The sequence below is a fragment of the Plasmodium fragile genome (assembly GCF_000956335.1).
Source record: "Plasmodium fragile strain nilgiri unplaced genomic scaffold supercont1.14, whole genome shotgun sequence".
Classification (NCBI taxonomy): Eukaryota; Apicomplexa; class Aconoidasida; order Haemosporida; family Plasmodiidae; genus Plasmodium; species Plasmodium fragile.
The window spans coordinates 259497-278481 of record NW_012192594.1 but is presented as its reverse complement, the minus strand read 5'-3'; the positions used below and the strand labels follow the sequence as shown (position 1 = coordinate 278481).

The 18985-nt window shown below is 46.4% G+C and overlaps 6 protein-coding genes across 6 annotated transcripts; 2 read left to right on the top strand and 4 right to left on the bottom strand.

The window, feature by feature from the left end:
- Positions 1–6: 6 nt before the first annotated feature.
- Positions 7–704, bottom strand: AK88_01619 (uncharacterized protein; the record flags this gene model as incomplete). Its single annotated transcript, XM_012479254.1, has 3 exons — positions 7–45; positions 140–238; positions 432–704. 3 exons carry the CDS (start codon positions 702–704, stop codon positions 7–9), a joined length of 411 nt encoding a protein of 136 aa, XP_012334677.1.
- A 251-nt stretch (positions 705–955) lies between these two features.
- AK88_01618 (uncharacterized protein) lies at positions 956–3738 on the bottom strand (the record flags this gene model as incomplete). The annotated part of the gene is made up of 9 exons (XM_012479253.1): positions 956–1002; positions 1174–1243; positions 1397–1585; positions 1685–1781; positions 1920–1968; positions 2062–2108; positions 2243–2332; positions 2506–2823; positions 3068–3738. The coding sequence occupies 9 exons, from the start codon at positions 3736–3738 to the stop codon at positions 956–958; spliced, it is 1578 nt and encodes a 525-aa protein (XP_012334676.1).
- A 723-nt stretch (positions 3739–4461) lies between these two features.
- AK88_01617 (translation elongation factor G) lies at positions 4462–6777 on the bottom strand (the record flags this gene model as incomplete). Its single annotated transcript, XM_012479252.1, has 1 exon — positions 4462–6777. One exon carries the CDS (start codon positions 6775–6777, stop codon positions 4462–4464), a length of 2316 nt encoding a protein of 771 aa, XP_012334675.1.
- A 639-nt stretch (positions 6778–7416) lies between these two features.
- Positions 7417–7722, top strand: AK88_01616 (uncharacterized protein; the record flags this gene model as incomplete). Its single annotated transcript, XM_012479251.1, has 2 exons — positions 7417–7453; positions 7652–7722. 2 exons carry the CDS (start codon positions 7417–7419, stop codon positions 7720–7722), a joined length of 108 nt encoding a protein of 35 aa, XP_012334674.1.
- A 348-nt stretch (positions 7723–8070) lies between these two features.
- AK88_01615 (uncharacterized protein) lies at positions 8071–8564 on the top strand (the record flags this gene model as incomplete). Its single annotated transcript, XM_012479250.1, has 2 exons — positions 8071–8153; positions 8219–8564. The coding sequence occupies 2 exons, from the start codon at positions 8071–8073 to the stop codon at positions 8562–8564; spliced, it is 429 nt and encodes a 142-aa protein (XP_012334673.1).
- A 534-nt stretch (positions 8565–9098) lies between these two features.
- On the bottom strand, positions 9099–16627 carry AK88_01614 (uncharacterized protein; the record flags this gene model as incomplete). The annotated part of the gene is made up of 3 exons (XM_012479249.1): positions 9099–9211; positions 9322–10662; positions 11098–16627. 3 exons carry the CDS (start codon positions 16625–16627, stop codon positions 9099–9101), a joined length of 6984 nt encoding a protein of 2327 aa, XP_012334672.1.
- Positions 16628–18985: the final 2358 nt, after the last annotated feature.

Below are 18985 nucleotides of genomic sequence, written 5' to 3'. Positions count from 1 at the left end.
TATGGACTACTCGAACTTCTTCACCGCCACGATGATGGGTTTGCCCTGCAGAGGGGAAAGGAATGGAAAGCGGTGTAGGGTGCATCGCTGCATAGCTGCATAGAGGTGTACCGTAGTACCGGCGCAGCTGTGTGGTTACCCCTTCGAGGCTCCTCGCTCTGCGCTCCGCCCGCGGGTACTGAAACGGGTAGGGCTCCTTCCCATTCAGCCAGCGCGCCGTTCTTATGAAGTGTTCAATCTGGTGGGGTGAAAAAAAAATAAAAAGGGAGCCATGCAAGTGTGCCGAGTCGATGCGTAGAAGTCATTATCAAGCGGGGGACACATCAACTGACACACACACACATATACATATATACACACGCGTGGACAGCGGAGTAGTCGGCACACTCCTGTGGAGACCGCTTTTTAATCCCCCTCCCCCTGAGCCTTACATCCCTAATGTCACAGATATACTTGAAGAGGGTCCACATGGCCACAATATAGCCGGACACAAAGGTAAATGGAACGAAGAAGAGAAAAAACAACTCCGACTTGGTGAAGTGCTGCAAAGCATCATCCACAGTTACCTTCCCCTGCGCCTTCCAAATGCTTCTCTTCATAACCTCATCCTTTAATGGACTAACTTTAATACGTTTAAACAGCCTCACAGTGGTTGCGACAACGCTGTTTTTTTTGAAGCGACACGCGCAAACGAATTTGATCATTTTTTCATTCTTCGTGCACGAGAGAGAGGGGTGAGGGTGTTGAAGAAAAGAAGTGACCTCTCAGAAAGGAGGACCGCCTGATGCATATGCATTGTGTATCCCTATGTCGAGCTTGCAAAATGGGGGGAGGTAACAACATCGCATGGAGGCAGTGTCAGGAAGAGGGGAAAAAAAAATGACTGGCAGGGGGGACGCGGTGCTCTCCTCTCCCCTAACACATGGGGACCACGCGGGAGATGAAGTCTCTACAACTACGGCTCGTGCAGGCCCTGATATAGTTTTCGCCTTAACAGATGATCTAAAAAAAAAAAAATAAAAAAAAAAAAATAATAAATTAAAAGGGAAAGAAATTATATTGCCGTACATACGCGCTTGAACGTGTTCTATCTCTGCTTTTTTTTTTTTTTTTTTTTTTTTTGTGGCACCTCGCCATTTCACCTGGGGACTCTACTACCCCTCCTTTGCTTACCTTTAAGATCAATTTTTCTGTTTGGTGTGGTATTCTTCGTTTCTTCGCAAATGACATCCAGGCTTTTCCCCTGCGTGGTGGAAATAATGGAGGAAGGGGTGTGATGGTGGATCCGATCATTTTTAAAAAGCGTTGCAGCGTCGGGGGGAAGGAGAAGCTTATGCACAGTGGTAGGTCCAACGAGGCGCACTACGCCGCATATGCACGCAGGTCGACCGCTTACACTTTTGAGTCGCTCATGGGCAGCCAGAATTTTCTCAAACATCTTTTTCCACGTGTTAATGCTGTAGGTGTTTACAATTTTTTTCGTTATGGGGCAGAAGATGTTGGCCGTCATATCTTTGTTTTCGATTATCTGGTTATTGTATATGTCTAGGGTTATTCCGTTCCTGCAGGAGCTCCTCGAGTAGAACTGCGCAGGGGTCCAAAAGGGGGAGTCGCGCGTGAAGCGGAGTAGCGACGCGGTGGTGTGTACACATTGGTACATATGCACATGTGCATACATATGTACATATTTTTTTTTTTTTCCGCTTGCCTCGAAAAACCCGTAGAGCAACTTCGACACGTCATCTTCATTTTTGCGAGTGTCCAATTTGCTCGTGATGTCGCTGTGGGGGGGGAGAAGGGACGCGCAGTTATCATCAATGAGAGGGAGTGTCAATTGGGCACCGATACCCCATTGCGTAATGCAACAGGACGTACTGTGCGCTCTCTCTCATCTTTCCATTCCCTCCTACGCTCATTACCCTGCGTCTGTGTAAAAGGGCATTTCCACGTCATCCTGGAGGAAGAAGTCTGTAAAGGGGAATAGCGGGAAAATCATCATGGGGTTCCTAATTCGGAGTTGTCAACCGAGCAATCAGCTTCCAGGTGTTTCATCCCACTTACACTCGCTGTTTATTTCGAAGGAGGATGCGTTTTCCCGTTCTATGGACCTGTCAGGTGGAGGTGGGCACATGTGCATGTGTTTGTATATATACATATATATATGTTCACGTGATAAGGTCCACGTCCAAGATGTTTCCCCACACAGCGTCTTGCGCAGGGTGAACTCCCATTTCGTCCGTACTTGTATGGAGGCAGCAGGGGGGTCTCCAAATTTTGTAGGAAGTAATATGTCAGGAGAAATAGGGCATACGAGCTGAAGGTGCCTTGTGATCTGTTTTAAGCGGGTCAGGTGGAGAATAAGGAGGTGACGATGGGGCACTTTATGTATGCGCACGAGATGTGCACGGTGACGTAACATATCATTGCCTTATGCACGATGGAGATCTGCACCATGGCCATCGGCAGCAAGGCGGTAGGCACGATTGGGTATGCCCCTTTTCCCACCTGTTGTTGATGTTCTTCTGCTTTGCCCAGTATTTAATCACGCGGTTTATAATCGTGACGCGCTCATCCGTGTTGCAAAGAGACGAGACCAGCTTGGTATTCACAATCGCAACGGTGTTGTTTATGCTGATGTCGCAAATGTTATTCTGTTCCCTGTAAATCTTAGCTATCGGAACGGACGCCTTAATGATATTCACCGTCAGCGAAGGGTAAATCAGATTTATGGCACTTTTAATCACCTTCAAAATGTACAGGTAGCTGTTCTTGTCTTCGCAGTTCTCCACAACTATGCAGGAGTCGATGTCTGAGTTTTTTATCCTTTCGGTGAAGGGAAAGAAGAGAAAAACATATGCACGTGTATGTATATATGTGTATATATATTCCCAAATGTGTGTGCAGTTCAGTTCTGCCTGATCTGTTCAGGCGAAAAATGTGTGTTTTTTTTTTTTTTTTTTATTCTAGGTGTGGTTTTAGCTAGCTGACTAGCCATCCACCCCACATACACATAAACCGATACTTCTACACACATTTTTCCGTATGCATATTTTTTGGGACTGCATACCATATATGATTTTCACAGGAGCCGACGAAGTAAATTTTCCCCTTCAGGTTCGGCATAATAGCACTTTTTAACAGAAAATAAATTTCCTCTTTCCTCTTATCGATGAAGGAATCCGCGGTTAGCTTTTTGTGGGTGTCTAAAATTTCTTTTTTCAAGTTCTCTCGATTTATGAACTGGTCGGTGAGGACGATTTGGTTATGTTTGTGTTTAGGTTGTGTTCCGCTTTGAAATGACGTGAATGGCCGTCCACCGGGGGGGAAGCGGCGACTGCAGGGTGAGAAGCACCTGGAGAGTATGCTATGCCAAGCATTTTTGTTCGCTTTGGAGGAACACAGACAGCTGCGTTTGTCTTCTAACCATGTTTCACGCAAGCGTTTTTCACGAAACCGCTTCGTGGTGGTGCGGTTGTCGTCCGACCCCCTTCCTTCCACATTGACTGGGACGTTGTAGTACCAAGTTGGGTGGTTTCCATTGGAAGGCGATTCACAATGGGGATGCTTTGCACCCTGCCCTCCATCATCGACAGAAGGCACTTCTTCTCTCGATACACTCTTCCGCAGATGGTAACAACAGAATTTTTTCCCCTCCCCGTTAGAAAAAAGTGTACTCTTCCAATGATACCTTCCTTTTAAATGTACATTTGAGTGGATACCTCGAAGGAAGGATTCCATTTTTTTTTTTTTAATAAGAAAGGGATACACAAAGGAGTACCTCCCTTTTTACTTTTCCTTGTTGCTATTCATTTTGTGGCTGTTGAGAAATTACCCAGGAACGAAACAGGGTGTATCCTCTACATCGCATACCGCGCAGGGGCGTAATCTGTATGCTGTTATATTTTTACACCCAGAACGAGAATGTACGTTTTAACATGTGCTAACACTCTTAGTGAGCGATTGAACGGTGTTGGGGTGCTCCCTTTTTTTTCCGCTTTGCTTTTGGCTGAAAAGGCGCATGGGGTGGTAGAGGAGAGCGCCCCGATTTGTTGCAGCGGAAAGGTGCGAAGTCCCTTCATATGAGCCTGCGACAGCGGCGTTGGCGTGTGGGGCATCGGATGCGCGGGAAAAAAAAAAAAACATCGCGCTCTACCTGCAGTCGTAGTTGCAGTCGTGTTTACAATCACAATCGCCGGTGCGTTTAGGTGAAAAAAAAAAAAAAAAGAAAGAAAAAAACGATGCACTTCCCCCATCGCTGTTAAAAGCTATCTCAACAGGAGAAAAGTCACAAAAATGGTTAGCGCTGCACATGCATAAACACATCATCTCCGCGTCAACTGCGGGTAGAGGTCACACGGAGAAACGTCCCTAATAAAAAAGGAGGCCACTTTTTGAAGCGGTCAAGGGAAGGTATTATTTTACTGCCCCGTTACACTTAACGTGGTGATGAAACCACCTGCCCTATTCAGACCGCTTATTGACATTTCCTGCTGCACGCAGGATCTCGTCCAAATCGCTCTTGGGGACCTGTTCGTACCGAGCGAACTCCATGGTGTAGGTACCCTGTCCCTGTGTAATGGAGCGAATCTCGTTGATATAATTGAACATGTGTTTTAGGGGGATGTCGGCGTAAATATGAACAGCGTTCATTTGGTTAACGATGTTGGTGACCAGTCCCTTCCTCTTGGTGATGCTGGTGAGGATGTTGCTCTGATGTTCGTAGTGTGAAATTATTTCCACCAACATAATGGGTTCAAGAAGTACAGGAACAAAGTTTTGATAGTTTTCTTTAATAAGATGAATGGTGGCTCTTTTAAATGCCAAGTCATTACTATCGACTTCATGAATCTTCCCTCCAATTAATCTCATTTTCATGTTAATAATTTCTGAACTGTTCAGGTAACCTTTTTCAACTTGTTCTTTAAAGGCTTTCTCAATTGATAAAATAAAATTTTTTGGAAGATCATTTCCCACCACTTCATTAACAAAGGAACAGTAACTGGTCTCGTTGTAATCATCAGACACGGTTTCGAAAATCGCATGAACATGTGCATACAATCCTGCACCTCCCTTTTGTTTTTTATATGTATATGTGCATTCATATGGTTTGGTAATGGTTTCTTTAAAATTTATTTTAGGATTCTTCAATTGTACCCCTATCCCATATTCCCTTTTTAGCCTCTCTTTATAAATTTCCAATTGTAATTCTCCAATTCCTTCGAATAGAATTTCCTTCGTTTGCTCATCAGTCTTTACGTGAAAGGTTGGGTCTTCCTTGACGAACTTGTTTAATGCCTTGGTCAGCTTGGTCATGTCTCCTTTCTTTTCAATTTCCACTGCCACCGATATGACTGGCTTGGGCACATGTATATTTAGCAGATGTAAATTCGAGGCGATTCCATTCGTGTAGGTCGTCCCTGTGCGTCCGCTGATACCATTAATAGCAACGATATCCCCTGCATGTGCCTCATTCACTTCTTGGGCCATGTTCGAATGCATTTTTAATATTTTTTTTATGACTTCTTTTTTGCTCGTTAGCATGTTCATTATGTTATCCTTTTTTTTTATTTTCCCTTGGTAGATGCGGAAGTAGCTCATTTGGCCATGCATCGCATCCTCCTGTATTTTGAAGAGGAAACCCACCATGGGCAGCGCGCTGTCACACTGCAAGTCGACACGCTTTCGGCTTTTCCCCTGTGCAGGGGTACAGTTTTCCTCATTGGCATCCTTCCCTGCGTCTGTACCCCCCTCGTAGACGTAGCCATAACTACCCACCTCCCGGGGAGAGGGCAAAAAGCTACACACATAATTGAGCAAAATTTGAACACCTACATTATTCTTAGCGCTACCCAGACAGATGGGCACAATGGCATTCTTGATGGTGCACCTGCGTATGGCAGCAATCACGTCTTCTGTCTTTATATCATTAATTTCTTGGTTGAGGAAGACATCAGCAAATTCATCATCCACATCAGCTAGCTTTTCGAACATACGGGTTCTAAGCATATCCATCACTTCGTATGAAAAGGATGGATCGTGTAGAGTCACCTCTTCATCATTCACTTCCTCCACTATGACCCCATTTACACCTTTAAATAAGTAACCCTTTCTCAACACAAGATCATACACTCCTTTAAACTTCTGCTCAATTCCAACTGGCATTTGCAACAGGAGAGTGTTTAAGTTTAGCTTTTTCTCTATGGTACTAAGTGCCCTTTCCACATTTGCACCATCTCTATCTAGCTTATTAATGAATAATATTCGTGGGATGAAATAACGATTCATTTGCCTGTTCACTGTTAATGTTTGACTTTGAACTCCGGATACTCCACAAATAACAAGTATGGCTGCATCTAACACACGTAAAGATCTTTCCACCTCGATGGTGAAATCCACATGTCCAGGGGTATCAATTATGTTGATGGTAAATTTTTTGTCGTGAAAATCCCAGTTACAATTCGTTGCTGCTGATTGGATCGTTATTCCTTTTTCTCTTTCTAGGTCCATTGAATCCATTGTTGCACCTACTCCATCGCTCCCTCTAACTTCATGTATGCTTTTTATTTTCCCTGTGTAGTACAAGATTCTTTCTGTTAAAGTGGTTTTTCCTGCATCTATGTGTGCACTAATTCCGATGTTTCGCAAGTTGTCCACACAAATGGAGGAGAAGGTTCTACCTGCGCTGTTCAGGTAGAGAAAAACCTTTTTCCCTTTTGGCAACCTTTTCGCTAGCACGGAGGTGTGCCTCCTCAGCGCGGGCGAGCCGTATGCTATCATCGTATTTGTGGGGATTCACTCGTGACCTATATCCACATGACGCGATGGCCCTATAACACAGCGGGACGAAACTAGTAGGAGCGTTACCCTCCCCAAGTGAAGGTGTAATACTGCCCTCCACCCCCGATGTGTTCAATCCCCTGCTGGATTGGCAACACGGGGAAAATATCTCCGCGCGACAACACGCTGGGGCCGGCACATGGAGTGAAATTGCGGTCGAGCAGAACGAATCGTGGGAACTAGCAAATTGGCTGGAGGTGATTTTTCCATTTGAAGTATTTTATATGACGTGGGTAAAAAGGTACATCGTGAAGCTTATCGGTCGGTTGGTGGCTCACCGGGGTTCCCGAACGGGGCCCTGCAAACATGATAGCGCCAAACGCACCACGTCAGTGGGGGAAAAAAAATCGCTGCACCGTCGCTCAACCAGCGAACGCAAAAGTTGGTGCAAACGCAGAAATTGGAGAAACGCCTTGCGAAGGGGAAAAGCACATCTTTTCCCAACAAGTAACTTGCGCGCCATTTTACCAATTAATAAAAAAAAAAAAAAAAAAAATTCCCCCAACTGATCACCCCATTTGTGAGAATTCCCGCACAAGTGACAAAGCACAAAGGAAGCACAAAGAAGGACGAAGCACCATGGACTATGAGCTGTTCTTAGTCTCAAACATCCTGGGTAATTTTCTGCATATATGTTGGGAGATCGGCGACAAATGCTCTGCCCGCTGTTTAGCTTCATAGCTGCAAAGGGAATTTGCACGAAATCCTTCTCAGTGATATCGCAGCGGGCGCAGCGACTGAGCGAAGGAGGTCCATCCGAGTGTACCGCCTACACGAGTATACCGTCCATCCTACCCATGCCACCCCCCTGCAGGCATTTCCATAGTCATTTTGATTTTCATTTTTCATTATTTATATGCGGATGAGGGGAATGATGTGTCATGAGAAGACCGCCCCCCAAGTGTTAGCACATCCGAAGTGGGCGCAAAAAAGGGAGAATAGTCGCACAGTCGCATAGAAGTTACAGACACGCAGACATGCTGGAAAATCGTCGCCGTTGCGGCGCCCGAGCGTACTCCGGAATAATAACCATCACTTTCCCCAGCTAGCTATTCAAAAGTGGAAATTTTTTTTTTTTTTTTTTTTGTTTATTTATTTTTTTTTTTTTCTGAACAGATCAGGTAAAAATGTGGAAAAGAACATAATGTGAAAAAGATCGCCCAGTGTGTCCTTAAGCAGCATTTTGATTTGCCCCACTTTTCCACATTAGAGTAAAACCTCAAAAGAAACAAAATGAAAGACAGTGAATTCGTTGGAGGAAAGCTAAAACTGAAGGATTTGAAAATTAAAAAAGGCAGCCATTCCAAAGACTCCAAGTACGCAGCTGGACGGGATGGAAAAAAAAAAAAAAAAAAAAAATCACGGAAGACAAAACGGACAGGAATAATTACGACGAAGAAACTGGGACAATGTACAATGACCAAGGGTATAGCCAAGGGAAGGACTATGACATGAGTGCAGATGGAAGAACAAATGTACTTGAAAGTGAAAGGGACACTGAGAAAAATGGCACGGGAAAGCAAGCCGATGAAACAAAATTAAAGGAAGTTTTACAACTGAACTTAACCGAGGCAGAAAAGGCCTATCAGCTGGTATTAAAGAAAAGGGAGAAACAACGAATTGAAAAACTTTTAAAGGAAAGTTATCGTGAGAGACTGCAGAAGTTTAATGACAACTTAGCTTCCCTTAGCGAGCATTTCGACATTCCGAAGGTTGGGCCTGGCTAGGCCTCCGCAAGGGGAGAAGCACACACGCAAAAGTGTGTATGCCTTTGTGTGCTATTGCAAGAAGGCACATAATTTTACCGTTAGCCAGATGGCCTTTCAAGCAGGGTCATCTCCCCGCCCCTCCACAATATGGCAGTTACACCGTCTACATGGTCAATTTTACAAAAAAAAAAAAAAAACCTTTTTTTAGTAACACGATGGTGTTGCACTTTTGTAACCCTCCCCCTGCCCCTGAGCAGGGACAACACTTTCAATTTTGAAGGTTTTCCGTTTCGAAAATGAAAGCTCTTTCTGGTTAGTTTCTCCGCACACAGAGAGAGAAGACAGACAGGGGATTAGCTGCGTATACCTCTGTCCAACCGTAACATAGACCATCACCCCATATTGCTGTTCCATTCATGAGGGCAATAGGGTTGACGTATAAAAAGGTGCATGCGTCTTGTGTGAGTTAAGGAGTGGTGTGCGGTTAATGTTTCCCTGCGGCATCATCTGTAGGACTGCTGTCCACGAAAAGGGCCGAGGCGCAAGTACTCCCTATGCATGTGGATCAATTCCGTGCACCGACCGACACACCATTTCGCTTCCCACTCGCTGAGATTCGTCCAGGTCTATTAGCTTCCGTCCGTGAAACAAAAGCAATTCTTTGACTTCCTCCAAACAGTGGTTGGTACTCACCAAAGTGAAATTTTTTTTTTTTTTTTTTTTTTAATTTTCTTGTGTATGCTTTCTCCACCCCTCCGTGCACACATCTGCTTACGTAGGTTATGTATTATGGACGTGTAGACTTTGTTCCTTTTGATCCTCTTAATTATGTTAGTGGCCTCTGCGCGCGTGCGTCTGCTTCCGCTGTCACTGCCACCGCCACTGTTACACGCGCTTGGGAATCCATATCTGTGCATGCACTCCGCTTGCACCAAGTCCCCCTCGACACCGCGATAGATAATTTTATTTTTTCCTTTTGACTGCCTTTCTCCTTCGCTTTCGGTGTGGAGTTGGGATTCTTCGGGGTCTTCTTGAAGGCAATCATCGCATTGGGGGGGGTCTCCTGTTACGAAGTCGTCGCATTGGGAGGGGCCTCCTTCTAACCGAGCAGTTTTTCCTTCCTCCTCCTTCACAACTTCCCTTTCAACTTCCTTCACATTTTCACCTTGCACAATGTTTTCCTCGTCTCCCTTGACGCTGTCATGGGGACTCCCTGTCGCAGCTCCTGGGGGGCTTAAGATTTTTGCTTGCCCCACGTACAAGTGGCCTCCACCGTTGGAAGCAATCTCCTCATGAATGTAGGGACATGCGTTTTTCACCTCGTTCACTTCGTATGGGTTGTTAATCCCCTTCACTAATTTGCCGTCCTTCTCTGCGTCGCGCTCATTACAATTACTGTCCTCGTTTTTAATTAGGGTCAAAATGAGCTCCTTCCAATTTGCACATGCCTCCCCTTTCATTGTTGATGATACAGCCACCTCACTGGTAGCATCGTGTCTTTCTTTGTAGTAACCATACGGGGTGCTTTTCTCCCTTGGAGGGTGGCTCAACAGTTCGGGCATGTACACAGAACAATTGTTGGGGACGTAGGGTTGGTGCTTTCCGACGCTGGTGTACGAGTGACTGCTGCACGCGTGGCAAGTGGAGCCACCGCCCGAGGCGTAACCAGAGGTGCAGCCACTGGAATGCTTATTGACGCTGCAGGAGGCAATTCCATTAACATCGCCAGTGGTGGTGCTACCTGCCGCTATGCCACTACTCCCGTTGTCGTCTTCATCACCCTTCTTCAAGTTTTCCCCAATGCAATAATTTTCCTGCACTTCCCTTTCCTCCTCTGCGTCACTTATGCTGTTGTTCGTGTGTGTGTCCTCTTGGCATTCGCCTGCTCCCTTAGGATGGACGTCCTCCCGCGCGAAGTCACCCGTTACAGGTACCATTCGGTTCTCCACGGAGGTTGCCCCGGGGCGCACACGTGGGTGGCGTCTGGCGCCTGAATCGCAGCGTGGAAACGGAGCTGCTTCATTCGCTTTGCTCGTTTCTCCCACTTCTTTCGCTTCCTTTGTTTCCCCATCGGGGTAGCCGTTCGGGAGCTGCCACCCATCAGGCCAACTTGGACCTGCTAATTGAAGAGAGGCACACAAGTTTTGCGTCGCGTGAAGTGGGTCACACTGGACGTTGCAAGGTGTTCAGTTGTGCGTGTCTGTCTGCTGTTGCTGCTGCTGGTTCTACTTTTGCCGCTACCTCTACGTGTACTCTCTCTTTACGCCTCGGCGCATGCATACGTACATAACAGAGGTGAGCCCGTGCGTGCAGGCTGGGGAAGACTACTTCAAACTAACCACTGCACCTCGCCTACGGGAGAGTCATTCTTGTGTGACGCAAATGATGTGTGTAAAGCTCCCCCAATGTCACTAACATTGTAGTGGCGTAATCCGGAATAGCCCTGCCTACGTGCATGCTGTCGTGTGTGTCTCTGCCTGTGTGTCGAGTTGCTCCCTCTCTGGCATGTGCCCCACAGGTGAGGTGTCCGCTTCGCAGCTGAAGCGGGTACTGGGCTCGCAACTGAAGGCGCCGCTGGTACGGAAGCTTAATGCGTTGGTGGGACTGCTACTCTGGCTGCTAGCGATACTATTCACGCGGCTAACAACGCCGCTAACACCGCTAACTGCGCCAACAGCGGAGACAGCATTGGGGGGAAGAAACTTACGCATAGGGGTCCTCCGTGTGGACTGGCGGTCTGCCCCATTCACAATATAGCGCGAAGCAAATTCTTCAACAAAGGTGGAGTAGCTTTTTATATACATGCGATGTTGCGCCAAATGAAACCCCAGGGGAATGTAACTCAGAGAAGGATTTTTGCATGAACAACATATAAAACAAAAGTTATACCCGTTATTCAAATTGTTACACGTGTTCCGATAATTTCCTTGAGTCACTACACTGCTCATTCGAATGTTGGATCCAAATTCCAGAGAAATTTTCACAGCATATTCAAAGACACCCAGTGCGTACATATAATGATACAGCTCGCTTACCTTCATGAATCGAACCTTACCGTAATCGAGTCCTTCTCTTGTTAGAAGCGACGTGGTTTTAAATGCATCCTTGTAATGTAATTCACGAATTTCTTTTAATATTAATTTCCTACCTATGTCCCCCAAAGGCCTATTGAAATGAGAGGACCAGATTTTATTAACATTGTAGTATACGTTTTCACATTGTGGAAGGAAGTTTTTTTTTTTTGCATCACATTCTCTTTCCTTTCCCAGCTGTTTTGTGTTTTCTGTCTTGCCCCCTTCTGTTTTGTTGCGGGACGACTCACTCGGACATTCCTCCCTTGCATCGTGACCGCGACTATCACTGGTTTCGTCATTTTCGTCCATCTGCTCCTGCTCCTCCTCACGATCCTGCTTCTCCCCCTGCCCCATCGTCTTCCCCCTTAAAAAATGAACATACTCGGTGAAGCAGTTAACGTTATGGTGAATGTCACATGAACACCACAACATGTCTCTACAGCCCCCCCCATTCACAGTCGTCTTCACCCCCCCGTCCCTCCTACCAGCGTTATGGTTGTTAAGTAAGTCAATCAAGGAGTATGCACAGAAGGGGGTCTCCTTAATTCTACGCGATTCAACTTCCAAATCGAAAGAAATGCCTCCCTTTTTTACAATTCCTCCAAAGACTTTATTTTTTCTTTTTACTCTGGACTTTCTCGAGCGCTTTTTTGTTGCTTTTTTCTCCACGGGGGTTTCATCATTATGGCTAGTTTCGAATGTCCTATTCTCTTCATAGTGTACGTTTGCACCGGTAGTGGCCGCCTCATTATAATTCGTGACATGGCCTTCTTCATTCTCACCAAGCACACTCTTCATCATTACCATTTGTTCGTCTCGGCGTGAGAGGTGGGTGGAGGAGCTATTGTTGATTGAACGGATGACGCTCATCCTGGTGGTGGTCACTCTCGGGGTACCCATACGAAGGTGGAAGAGGTGGGCGAGACTTTTCCCACTGCCGCTAACACTCTGTGTGGTGATGAAAGGTATGTGAATGCGAGGTGTACGCATATGTCGCGTAACAACACTCATTTTAACAATGCGCAGTTTCGCGGTGGGCGGTTCATGCATGCGGGGGGAGGATACTCGTGGGATGGCCCAGCGGCGAATCCTTATGGCACTTTTCACATGTTTGCTGTTCTGTAGAGGTGTCTTCCGCGATGGAGCCTCGACACCGGGGTAGACACGCCGATGTGAACTTCCCCTCTGAACACTCTTCATCTGTTGTGAGGTCATGTATTTACGCTGCTCATTGGACCCTTGCGTGGTGTTGTGATTGAGGCTGGGGAAGCGATCGTAGTTGGTGAGACTAGGGTTGACATTCGCGTAGCCCGTATTACACACCATGTCATTTGTACACGTTGTGCTTGTCACTCCGTTGGTACCCCCTACCCCCTTCTTCCTCTGCAACATCATGGACATTAACTTGATCACACTATCGCGTAGAGTGTTGACCGGGGAACCATCTTGCATGTTCATATTCCCCCTGGAGAAGCCACTTCCTACCACCATATCCTCATTTATCACACTCGTCGTGGTGCTGCTCCTACTGTCCTGTACATACTCCCCTGTGGAGACATGAGGGAATCCTTCCTTCGTCCTCACAAAGTTGTTATTGGTGGAGTAATGGGTACTGCCAAAATCGTCCCCACGAACATGCACATAATTATTTTCTCCTCCAACCGACTGAGTGGCACAGGTATAATATGTTACATCATCGGGTCTTCCTCCTTTCACCACGACATCGTTCACACCATCATAGTAGTTACTGGGTTGCTTGAACGTTAGCAATTCGTAGTTGTAGATGCCGATCTGGTTGGTGGTGCCATTGGGGAGGCACAACCTGTTCGAAGCATCTACTACCTGCATGGAACACGGGTCGTTGATCCCGTTGATGGTGGTACAGCAGTTAGAACCCACGAAGGCATGTTCGTTCGGGGAGGCACCATTTGCAGGGCCGCTGTGGGAGATGCTACTTGAAGAGACACCATTTGCAAGGCCACTGTGGGAGACACCCCTGGGCAGATTAACGCACGTGGGCGACGCCTCACTAAAGTCATTATAACGATTGAACGAATTATTTTCACCCATGCGTATGAGTGGAGGAAGACCCAGATCATGGTTTGCATCTGCAGGCATGTCGTTATGAATTAATCGGGGCAATATCATTGAGCAGTGATTGCTCTGCATTCCTTCCACCACCCCCAAGTCTCTTCCATACACATTACATGTGTTATTTCGTGAAAATGGGTTTTGATTTTGCAAGTCGGTAGTGGCACCTGTAGCTAAGGGACTACCTAAAGGACTAACATCGTGGAGGGTCCCCACTGATGCCTCACAGCTGTTCGAGCAAACAGACGACACACGGTTCCTTGCATTGTATTCATCTTCAAGCGAATCCATAAGGACACTGTTCAGGCTGAAATGAGAAACGTTATGCCTATTAAATAAATCTTCCTGATGGGGCAAATGGTCCTCCAGTCCTTCCTTTCGCACAACAGACATTACGTCCCTTTGGTAATTATATGGGTAGAAGTGTTCCGTAGCGAGTGGTCCCTGCTCCTCCTCTTCTTCTGCTTCTGCTTCGGCGTTCATAAAATGGTAATCACTGTTAATGATGTGCGTGTCTGCTTCGTTGAAGCGACTGCACTGTTGCGATGGGGTCGCTGGCCCCACGGGGTTCATCCGTCGGCCATTTGTTTGTGCGCTCGGCACGCTGCTCATCATGCTACCCTGCGTGTATAGACTTGGGTACGGGTCACTTCCATTAAATGGTGTATTCGCCATGGGTTGTTTCCCCCCTGCATGTTCCCCCTTAGCGATGTTCACACACATGGTTATGCGAGAATACATTTCTCCATTTGATGGGTCCGCTGTGATCACTCCATGTGGAAGGCTCCTACTATGTACTCGCTGTTCAAACTTCACATCGTCGAGGAGGGCCTGGTCCACATCTGCGTCCCGGATCACCACCTGACTGTCTTCCCCTACCATGGGTTCTGTTTTTACACGTGCATCAATACACTGTATACTGTGTTCGATGGAGGGTTCTAACCCCAAGTGGGGGGAGTCACTTTTGTATAACACCTCCCCCCCATGCAGGACGTCCATCTGCGTCTCCAACGAGTACAAGTCACCACCCGAGTATCTTTCACATGAATTAGGAAGTCCCTTCGTGCACTCACAAATGTAATGAGGCGACGTGTCTTCCTTACAAATGTAATTGGGCGACGCGTCTTCCTTACAAATGTAATGCATCTCTTCACACTTCCTTGTGGAGTAATCTGAATATAATTTTTCCTCTTCGGTAGGACCCCCTTCCTCATTCGACTTTGTATAAGGCGACGTCATTTGAAATGACAAATCGAGAGGGCCTTCTTCCTCAACATTAGGACAAGCTATATTAAGAGAAGGGTGCCTTACTCTGCTCATTACATTTACATTGTTACGAATGGAATGGGTGCATTGACGGTTTACATCACAGGGGGACCCTTCTCCTATTACTTTTACTCCATCACTGTGAGCAGCACTTGAGTTACCTCCTGTTCTGCGTTCACTCCACCTGCACGATGACATGTAGTTCATTCCTTCATCATCCCAATCTGTGTTCTGTATGTTTTGGCCATGGGCCCCGCTGCCCACACTGGCGTTGCTCACTCGCCCTGACGACACATACAGACTTTTCTCCCCCGTACTACCGCCATCCCCCCCTCTGCTGTGTTGCTCGTAGTAGACATGAAGTCCATCTGTGCAACTTCGATTTAGTACCCTATTGGGATGGTTATTTTTATTTTTAATTTTATTATTATTTTTGTTTTCCTTTTCATTTGATATTCCATGTGCATGGAATTGTGTATTGTAAAAAAGATTCCCTTCGAGGCGAGGTCGGTAACTGTCTGAATAACTGTCTGAATAAAGTTGCTGACACGCACCTCCATTCATTTCGTTATAATTTATTTGGGCATTTTGGCTAGCCAGATGATCTGGGGCTAAAATCGCCTGACTGTTCAGGTGAAATTCCATTCCGGCGTCTTCGCGCCCGGGGGTGAAATTTCCGTGGCGAGCGTAGGCGTGGTGGTCGGTGCCCTCCTGCTGCGGTGGGGCCACGCTGGGGACCATGCCCACCTCCGTGAGCACGTCACTACTTAACATTTCACTGCTTAACATTTCGCTGCTTAAAATTTCGTTTTGCAAAATGTCGCTGCTGAGCAGGGCCCTTTTTAAAATGCTGTCTATCATGCCGTGGTCCGGCTTGTCCCCTCTTGAGTGGTCCCCAATTGAGGGCACCTTATACGCGTCTTCCGCACCTCCGTTCTTCAAGACACACGGCGAGACTCCTCCATTAATACCATTACACCTAAGTAGCGAATTTTCCCTGGGGGAATAATCCCCCTGGCAGTGATCACCAATAAAGGGTTCATTCCTTTCACCACTTCTCATCATGTGCATGTATAAAACTTCAGGGGAGGCATGTTCTGTCCCTATACTCATCCCACTTGCATGGTTGTCTCTCCCCTCCATGGTGGTTGCTTCAGAGAAGTGACCCATATTGGTGTCCGCCTCATTGAGGTAATCATATTGGTTTGTGGGTACGTAGGAGTGTTCCTCGTTGAAGAGATGATTCGTGTGTGTATACTGGTTGGAGGTGAACTGCGTCGCATTACAATCTTGTGTGTTTTTCTTTTCATTTAAATAAATGTTCATGAAATTATTCATAAATGTGTCATTCTCGTTTGTAAGGGTGTGATTGTCCTCCTTCACGTGGTGCATGTAATCACTGGGGTGTACTCTACGTTGGAGACTCATCCTTTGCGCCAGTTGATTGGTGATCCCCACACCGCTGTGTGCACTTGTGCTTCTTGCCTCGTCTATGACGTGCATCTCTTCCACCGCTTCCACCTCTTCTACCCCTTCGTAGCTGTGTTCGTTGGGCGTTCCATTATTAATGAGCAGTTGGTTCACGTGATTACTGGTCTCGTTTGTGTGCAGGTGGGTAGACATCACCCCCTCTCTAACGGATGTCACCATTGTCTCATTGATTAGAGCGACAAACAGGGGAACCCATTCAACACAACCAACTGTTCAACCGTACGGGCTCAAAAAAAAAAAATATAAGACAAACGGGGAAATTTTACAACCTGAAAAAATGTCGTCACTTTTATAAATTCAATTTGGATGGTCAGTTGGGGTGCGGAGTGGAAGCATGTCCTTATGCAGAATGATGCGTTCCCTTCCTCTATTATTTATTATTATTATTATGTTTTTTCTTTTCCTGCCAGCCATGCGATTACGTAAGAATGAGGGTTCGTGGTGGCTGGTGCATGTAATCTTGCTCCACTTCAATGACAGGACGGATCAACACGTGCTCAAGTGTTACATCAACATGGAGAAGACGAGAAAGGAGGGACAGTGTGTATGTGTTCGTGCACGCGTGTAAGATCCTACATCTAATAAATGATTAGGATGGTCGACCTGGGGTGGAGCAACTTCCGAGGTCACGTAGAACATGTGCTGCTAGCTCGGCATGGACGCAGCGACGCTCCGATAGAGTGGTACAATTTTGCTTCTAATTATTTAGTTTTGTTACTGGGGCGATGCGAAGAAATTTGTGTCTCCCACCGGGTTGGTCAAACGTATTTCTAAACCGCTTGTAAGGAGACAAAAGGGAGAAGCTTTTCAACTACAATCGCACGTGCCCCCTTCAGCGCCGAGTACGCACATCACACGTTAGTGATCTCGCGATGACTGGCGGTCCATGCGGAGGGGGAGGGGCAATGGAAAAAAAGAAACAGTTGAGAAGAAAATGGAATGGGACAGACACAACGATCAGCACAACGAGGGACACAAAGACGGGTTCGAACGTCTGAGTAGAGCAGTAAACTAAATCAACGCGACGAAGGACATGTCCTGCCGGATGGGACAGGCTCCATTGGAGCGAGCGGAAACAAAACAACGACTCGCTAACTGGAGTAAATGTACGTGTAGACAGATGTAAGAAACAAACGGTGAGGGGCGTTCACGCATAAGCATGGTAACAAGTGAGTATGGTTGGGTGGCTTGACGAAACGAAGGAGCAGTCGTCACGGAAAATGGGAGCTGCCGTCGGGACAAATCGGAGCAGCGCGTGTAATGCCGTTGGTCAATTGGGAGAGGGCACGGGTGCATACATTAAAGAAAGGAGAAAGACAAAAATAGAAACTGTGTTGGTGGAGAGAGACAATGTTTTTTTTTTTTTTTTTTTTTTTTAATCGGCCAACTCAACTATCGGTCTGCTCGTAAACACACTGAACGGTGTGTGTGTCAACGTTGCGTGTGTCAACGTTGCGTGGGAGGGAGGTGGTGCACAACTGCATGCACTTAGGAGGGGGAAAAAAAAAAAAAAACGTACTCCATATAAACAGTTGATGCCAAGTGGAGTGGTCGTCCATGTGATTCCCTTACGCCGCTCAGACACAAACAACGATGGTCGCAGGGGAACAACTCCCCCAGGAGGCTCTCATGCCTTATATGCACGCAACAAGGTGATAACCCCACAGGTGGGGACGTGCATTGGTGTGGGGTGAATAGCTAGTCCTCCTAATTCGGAAGAGGGGACGACACGTGTATAACACCTGTGTTGTAGTGTAGAAAGTGGGTATGCAAAAAAAGAGGAGCCTCAGAGGAGGGTTACTTTTTGTACAATGGATGGGTATAGAAACGGATTCGCTACTCATGTGTGTGTGTTTTTTTTTTTTTGAGGTCGGGGGGGAGGAGAGTCAAGCATACACATTCATGACTGTGAACAGGGTGCGAATGGTAAAGGAGAGACAAACAGACTTAGAGCAAAAAACAGTCATTACAAAAAAGGGGGACACAGCTACTTTGAGCGATGTCGCGTGATTCAATCTTAGGATCGATGAACGGAAGGTGAAAGGGACAGAGCACACATCGCATGCAGTTAATAAAAACAAGGAGTCACGGTGGAGGGAGGAGAAGGCAAGGCGCGAAGTGTTTTAAAGCGGTAGGACATGAGTGTAAAGTGTTTATTTACATGCGTTTCGTTCGTTCCGCATGGTTCGCTTTATTATTCGCTTCCCTTTGGAGAAATCGCGCGGCTAGACATTCAATGTGTTTTTATACATGGTCAAAGTGGTGTGAAATAAAAAGGGCGAATGGTTGAGTGATTATGAATCGAAGGGGAAGGTTGGAAAAGGGAGTCGCGATATACACACACACACATGCTACAAGAGATTCGTGTAGAAATACACCCAGGGACGGAAAATAAAGTAATCGTGGAGAAAAATACGCGTACACAAAGTGTGCTCCTGAATGTATGCACATTTGAACTAGGTGAAAATACGTACCTATGCGTGCACCGTTTTTTTTTTTTTTTTTTTTTTTTTTTTT